Genomic DNA, 7,546 nt, shown 5'->3' with positions numbered 1-7,546 from the left:
TCAAAGCACGCGTGTAACAAGTTGCATGTCTTCAAACGAAACGAGTCATGACTTATGGCCGTTTGAAGTTTGCATTTTCAGACGCTTTGTATAGCGCCCCCCTTTGGCCGATTGGAATAAAATTGGTTTCAGTGATACTTTGACTAACCCTCCACATCTTTGCCAAATGCCATGAAAGTGTAGCTTTGCATGTATGATTTAGAGGCCGAAGAATAATTTGCATAAAACCGCAATATTGATTGAATCATTAAAAAATTATATTTCACTTTAAAAAAAATCTGGTTGATCAATCTGACCGTATTGGTCCAAAGTTCATGTGAAAAAAGTTTTGTGCGCTTAACGCAAAAATCCCAGGAGGAGATAGATATTTACTGTTTTTTATATAATTCAAAATTCTGGGGGATCTAAAGGTCAGAGGTCAAAAGTCAGAGCGTAAAAGTTGTTCGGCATGAGGAGACGCATACGTGTATACAGGTTTCATGACTGTACGTATAACAGAGCATGAGCTCTATCTGTTCAAAGTTCGCACTTTCGAAGGCTTCCTACAGCGCCACCATTTGGCCGATTGCTGTAAAAAATAATAGCACACTTCGCCACTGTAAGCTGAACACATTGATGTTTTTATTTTCATTTTCTGTCTAAGTATGTAGGAGTAGAAAGGAACCGAAGTTTTGAGGAGAACTTGATATGACGGTTAGATATTGTCACTAGAAAAATATTGTTCCTTCGAAACAATTGTGGGCTCGCTTCAAGCCAAAAAACTATGGCTATAATAGTACAAAATGTCAAGTTTGCAGGCAATAAAATGTAAATTTAATTACAATGCAGACAAGCAGAGTTATTACATGAACCTAACAGTATGGACAATCAAATCAACATAAAAATATAGCTGCAAGTAGTGGAAAAAACTGTGTTCTTGAACCTTTCATGACAATCAGATGCTGCATGTGTTATTTTAAGGCATTGTGTTCCAAAAATGTGTTATTCAAAAGTTGACCTGCTTGGTGGCCAATGTGAGAAGGGTGGCATCTGTTCCTTGACCTAGTGGGAATGTGCATGCAAAATGGAGGATGCTGAGACACAGGCTATACCATTCTTTTTTTTAAATGGAAACCAGTGAGGTACATGGCTGAAAAATGCAAGAGATCTGTAGAGACGGGTTTGTTATTGAACAACACTTTGTTTTAACCTTTGAGGGATATGAATAATTGTCCATCACATGGCATGTGCTATGTAACCAAAGCATGACGATACAAGTGCATAAAGTGACAAATGGAACATTTATTTTGCAACTCAATGCTGACTAAGTTGTGTGGGGCATATCTTCAACAACAGTAATATCTGCACATTATTAATTGGAGATTGTATTTCTTCCCTTCAAAAAGCAACCATATGATTTCCTTTAAAAGGTTATACACATCAACATACAGTCATGTCTCACAATGTACATCAACACTCAAATTAACATACTGGCGATTGTTACGTCCCCGTCTAGGGAAAAAAAGGGGATGTAACATGAATTGGGAGTGAAACCCGTTTTTATTCATAACTTAAGATATTTACATTATTTGAAATTGGAAAATACTACAAAATCATAAAGACACACGGAGCAAATCAGGGAAACAATCAAAACATACTAATACTAACCTTGAGTTATAAACTACTAACCTAAACACAAAATAAAAGTTACAACAGAACCCTAATGCTTACCTGCTCTACTATAAACTACCAAAATAGGAGAAAATACAAAACGCAGGCTTCCGTGGCCGTGAACATGTTAACTTAAGTTATCATTAATGTCCTTAGACTGTGTGCAAAACTTTATGGGAGGACAACACTTAAATTATTTAGCCAATTGTGTTGGATCACAAACTGAAGCTCAGAGCAGAGGGAGGTTATTCAGGCAAAGTTTTTCTTCAGGAAGTTGATAGGCCCGTTGGAGGAGGAATCATGGGACGTGACCTCAGAGTTATCTTTGAGCTCATGTTTGATCTGATTGGCCAGCTGCTTGCCTAGCTCGACCCTATGGGAAGGGAAGACAACAACTTAGTCAACCAACCCAAAAAAACACATTTCAAATGTTGAACAAAAATATTTTTTTAATATAATGCATCAGAGTAGAAGACAGGGTGTGTTAATATCACAGTACCTTGATGAATGAGCTGATAGAAGGCATGCTGTCCATTGGTCCTTGGCTCTCCCCAGACGATCGGTCCAGTGTGGTATGGGACATGGGTTCCACTTTTGCTGATATTCTTCCTGTTAAATTCCATGTCACCCTGTGGACCACAAGCAACGATCACAACCAGACGCAATGCAGCTTCTCTATCTCTGCCATCCTGACAGCAACCAGGCTTTCCTGATTTCAACCAGGTCAACGCTGCAGGGGGCCTAACACTTACAGTAAAACTTTGTGTCTGACTCTGAACTTTAGATACAGATGCTACTTGTTCACTCACACAAAACACACTGTGTACAGTATATTGCATGTATACAGTATGTGCACATGATGCAACTATAAGCCATACTGCCTGTCTGAAAGACTCTGAAGAAGTCTGTTTAGTGGAGTTACCTTAATAAACAGGTGTTTCATGCGAAACATGTTTTTTCCGCAAAGAATATCTAAAAAATTACTTTTTATAAAAAAAGTTGAATTGTTGATCAGGCAGTTGACTGGCAGAAAATGAGTTAGCCTATATGGAACCAAGAAAGTCAGTCGGATCAGCAGACAAAAAGAAAGCCTCAAATCCCTATGGAATAACATGATCATCAATATGATGTCATAGTACTGTTGTCATAGACTGGCCTGTACTTACAACTCAGTACATATAACCTGTTGTACCAACAGATGTTATTCCCCAGCTCCTGTCTTCCCATGATCATCAATATGATGTCATAGTACTGTTGTCATAGACTGGCCTGTACTTACAACTCAGTACATATAACCTGTTGTACCAACAGATGTTATTCCCCAGCTCCTGTCTTCCATCTTTCAGTCCCTCTGCCTCTCAACCCTTTTGTTCAGCGTTTCAGTCTCTGTGTGACTGACCTGCTGGAAGTCGGCAGCAAAGCGGTGCATATACTGGTCGTAGGGCAGCATGGTGTGGGTCTCAGCCTGGAAGAAGTTGATGTACCAGACTCCCAGCACAGCCAGAAGCACCGGAAGATTCTTTTCCAGAGGCGTGTTACGGAAATGATCCTGAGGTGGAATTAGGGAAAGAAAAAACATACAACTTATTTTTACAGTGGTGACACAATGGGCAGAAGGTACAGAGTGAGGAGATGACACAGAGCATATCTATGTTCCCAAGGCCCACCCTAACCCTACTCTAATGCGAATAGGACCCTGTTAGGAATGACTTCCCAACAGCAGAAACACTAACCTCCAGCTCTTTGCGGGCCTTGTCTGAGGTCTTCCCCTTCATCAGCGATTCTGTCTGGGCCAGAAAGTTGGCCACCAGGATCTGAACAACCAAAGAAAGAGTCAGGACAGACTATTAATTTGAACCATTTAGAAAGAGATGCTTACAGTTTGTTTAGTTGCCCACGGGCACTGGATTACAACAGATGAATAAAGGAGACAGAGGTACAGTACATGTTCTCACATTCAAAATGGTCAGATATCTTCTGCAAATAATGATTAAAAACTATGAGAACCGTTATTGGGTCACTGGGGAGGGTACCTTAATTGTGATGAAGGTTGCCCCTGATTGGGTTCTGTGACTGGGCAGGAATGAGGAAGTTGGCAGGAATCATTCTGGTGCCTAGTTGGATAACACATGAGTTGAACTGGTCAAAGATAGGAAAAGTGACATTTACAAAGGTCCTCAGGAATTTACAGCAGTGGCCAGCAAGTAAATCTGACCTCAGGCCAGTTCTTTTCTACTGCAGAAACATCATAAACTATCTGCTCAAAGTTCTTCCTCCAGACCAAATATGCCAACAGGGCAAGGGAACAATCTGTTAAAAGATCCACTACTTACCAACCAGAACTCCAAGCATAAAGGGACTCAGTTTCTTGAAAATAATTGAGTTGCTTGGTTTGTTCCCTTGGAAGACCTAATGTTGGACAGGGATGAAAAGAACATAACATAATTCAAAATTGGTATTGAACAAAACAGCAATCTACAGTGAGGTTTAAATAAGCAGACAAGTTAATGTCCATTGGGATATTAACCTCTGTAAAATTTAAGAGTTGAGTCTGGCAAGCTTAAAGGGATATTTTACTTTCAAAACAACTAAAATGTCAGGAGAGACTATTAATTTGAACCATTTAGAAAGAGACGCTTACAGTTTGTTCAGTTGCCCACAGGCACTGGATTACAACAGATGAATAAAGCAGACTGAAGTACAGTACATGTTTTCACATTCAAAATGATCAGATATCTTCTGCAAATAATGATTAAAAACTATGAGAACCGTTATTGGGTCATTGGGGAGAGTACCTTGTGATGAAGGTTGTCCCTGATGGGGTTCTGTGACTGGGCAGGAATGAGGAAGTCGGCAGGAATCATTCTGGTGTCTGGTTGGGTAACACAGAAGTTGAACTGGTCAAAGATAACACAAAGGAAAAGTGACATTCATGAAGGTCCTCAGGAATTAACAACAGAGGTCAGCTAGTAAATCTCACCTCAGGCCAATTCTTTTCTAAGCCATTAATTAGATGGCACACAATCAATGGCTAATTTAGGAACTAGAACAAACCATCTTATATACAACTATATTGCTACAACAATTGACTCACGTCTTTAGCCACCTGGAGGAACCAATCCCACGCAGACTCAGCGTTGATGATGGTCTCTTGGGTGATGATGTCTAAAAAAGGTTGATAAACTGATATTAATGCCCGGTGAGTAGGTTGGTGCCTTGCATGGTTTCCTCCACCTCCGGTGTATGAATGTGTGTGTGAATGGGTGAATGTAATGCAATCTATGTAAAGTGCCTTGGATTAAAGTGCTATATAAATGCACCATTTACCATTTACCACCCATAAGCCGTTTACTATATGTGCACGTCAACACAACTTCTTTGTCAGACTGGCATCATCATCCAAGACCAGATCATTTATACTTTTGATGTATGTAGGGATTGTAGGCATATGGCAAAGTGCATTGTTTTCACAATAATTAGGTTTGCATATTGTTCTTAATTTTCTACTGTATAGACTGTTAAAATGCTGACTTTAGAACATTACATAGTTTTATAATATAACATGTCTATTGGTTCACATTTGAACTGATACAGTTCAAGTATATTTACCAGTGTTGGCAGCAGGCAGTCCATACACTGATGATTTATCTCGGAACGGCCATGGCAACAGACTTCATTATGGCAATATATTTATTGAAAAGGCCCACTTCAACAGGATTGAGCCTATAAAAGACGAACATACATACTACACACACACACACACACACACACACACACACACACACACTGAGGCGTTGTGAGCATGTAAGATTGGCAATTTTCACAATTTCTGCCTCTATATATTTGACAATTTGGACAATGTTAAATTTGTCATTTTAGAGGTATTAAAAAGTCCTTCAATTTGCAGTTTAGAAATGTTGAGTGGGAAAACAATGTTTCACATAGATTCATAAGATTTTTTTATGAATCTATGTGACCCCCCCCCCCCCAAATAATGGGGGGTCGTGTGTGATGTGATGATGTCATCAAACGATAAAATCGACATCAACTCAACTTTTTACAGAGTCGAGTTGACTTCACCAGTTGTTAAAGGACAACTTTGTTTTTTTACAACAAGGGTTCATATTTTAGATTGTAATTAGAGAAAAGAAAAAGTGAATGTTAAAATGTTTTCATTTGCTTCGTTCTATTGTTTTAGAGATTCTTATTTCAGTGTTTGGGGCATGGACGTGTTGGAGTAAATATGTCATTTTACACAGAATAAGCCCATTCCCAAGATACAACACAACCTTTCATGGTTGGATGTGACTTATGGGGGCTAGAAGTGTTACTGTAAATAGCAATAAAGATACTGCTGGCTTATTGTGTCTAAAAATACATATTTAGCCACTTGTACGCATGCCCCCATGCGTACGCATGCCCCACATTTCAGCCCGGTAAACGTGATAAAACAATAGAACAAAGCAAATGAAAACATTTTAACATTAACTTTTTCTTTTCTCTAATTACAATCTAAAATATGAACCCTTGTTGTAAAAAACCAAAGTTGTCCTTTAATGCAACACACACTCAGTGAAATCAACTACAATTATAAAAACACAATCACAATTGGGTAGGGCCTATATGGTCAGATGCTTCATGATTTAGTGAATCCAGAAGGATACTTACAGTTCAAGAGTTGCAGGCGAACTTTGCACAGGAAGGTCTTTCAGGTTGCTCAGTCAAGCAGTGCCTGAAATTAGGTTTAAAATACATTAAAATACATTAAAATGGTTTGGGTGAGTCGTATCATTGGTATATTTGTTACATTGAAAGTTTCTTTGATGTATTTTTGGGCTCATTTGACTGTTAGTTTGTGGCATTCCTGGTTATTCGTAAGGTCCTTTTTTCCTGTTAACTTACAGCGATGTTCCACAGTGATGTTCCACAGTGATGTTCCACATGTCATCATTGTTGGCTATCTTCAACTTGAAACTAGTATGATTGTCTGTCTGTGGGTTTGGTCATTTGTGTGTCCTCAGGTGGCTGGTGAGGCCGGCCCTTGATTTACATGTTTTGTTGCAATGGGGACATATGTGAGCAGTTGTCCTGATAGTGGCAGTTTGAGGAGTTTTGGTGTCCTGATAGTGGCAGTTTGAGGAGTTTTGGTGTCGGATCCTAGTGGCCTTCTCTTGGTCTTATTTGCTTCATGATGTTGAACCAGGGTGCTTTCAACAGACACTTTAGAAGTTATTACACAGTACACAGGATTGTGGTAACTATAGTATGTTTGTAATATTCCTGACTGGATAACTTGACACTGTAAGGTCTTTCAAGTTGCTCGGGCAAGCAGTGCCTGAAATTAGGTGCTTTCAAACATGGTTTAAAATACATTAAAATACATTAAAATAGTTTGGGTGAGTGGTATATTGAAAGTTTCTTTGATGTATTTTTGGGCTTGTTTGACTGTGTGGCATTCCTGGTTATTCATCGATATTCTTCAGGGCTTCATCATTTTTCTTTTTTAGGTGACAGAAATACTGTTAGAGCTTCTTTTTTCCCTGTTACTCTACAGCAGTTTTACACAGTGATGTTCCACATGTCATCATTTTTGCCAATCTTCAACTTGAAACTACTATGATCGTTTGTCTGTGGGTTTGGTCATTTGTGTGTCCTAAGGTGGCTGATGAGGCCGGCCCTTGATTTACATGTTTTGTTACAATGGGGACATATGTGAGCAGTTGTCTTGATAGTAGCAGTTGGAGGAGTTTTGGTGTCGGATCCTAGTGGCTTTCTCTTTGTCTTATTTGCTTCATGATGTTGAACCAGGGTGCTTTCAACAGAAACATTAGAAGTTATTACACAGTACACAGGATTGTGGTAACTATAGTATGTTTGTAATATTCCTGACTGGATA

General features: G+C 39.1%; 1 protein-coding gene across 2 annotated transcripts; it reads right to left on the bottom strand.

Annotated features, from left to right (window-relative positions):
- Window positions 1-1,893: 1,893 nt before the first annotated feature.
- On the bottom strand, window positions 1,894-6,453 carry LOC308295134 (glucose-6-phosphate isomerase-like). 2 transcript variants are annotated; one of them, XM_080738118.1, is made up of 8 exons: window positions 6,319-6,453; window positions 5,260-5,395; window positions 4,745-4,815; window positions 4,446-4,547; window positions 3,384-3,464; window positions 3,050-3,199; window positions 2,150-2,279; window positions 1,894-2,023 (listed from the first exon to the last, which is right to left on the bottom strand). In XM_080738118.1, exons 4-8 carry the CDS (start codon window positions 4,512-4,514, stop codon window positions 2,013-2,015), a joined length of 441 nt encoding a protein of 146 aa, XP_080594244.1. In that variant the 5' UTR covers window positions 4,515-4,547; window positions 4,745-4,815; window positions 5,260-5,395; window positions 6,319-6,453; the 3' UTR covers window positions 1,894-2,012. The 2 variants fall into 2 exon arrangements, with proteins under 2 accessions (XP_080594244.1, XP_080594245.1); XM_080738119.1 differs by having other exon boundaries at window positions 4,446-4,522.
- Between the last annotated feature and the right edge of the window lie 1,093 nt (window positions 6,454-7,546).

This window comes from Nannobrachium achirus (assembly GCF_963921795.1).
Source record: "Nannobrachium achirus genome assembly, chromosome: 12".
NCBI classification, from domain to species: domain Eukaryota; kingdom Metazoa; phylum Chordata; class Actinopteri; order Myctophiformes; family Myctophidae; genus Nannobrachium; species Nannobrachium achirus.
This window is presented reverse-complemented; position numbering and strand designations above follow the sequence as displayed.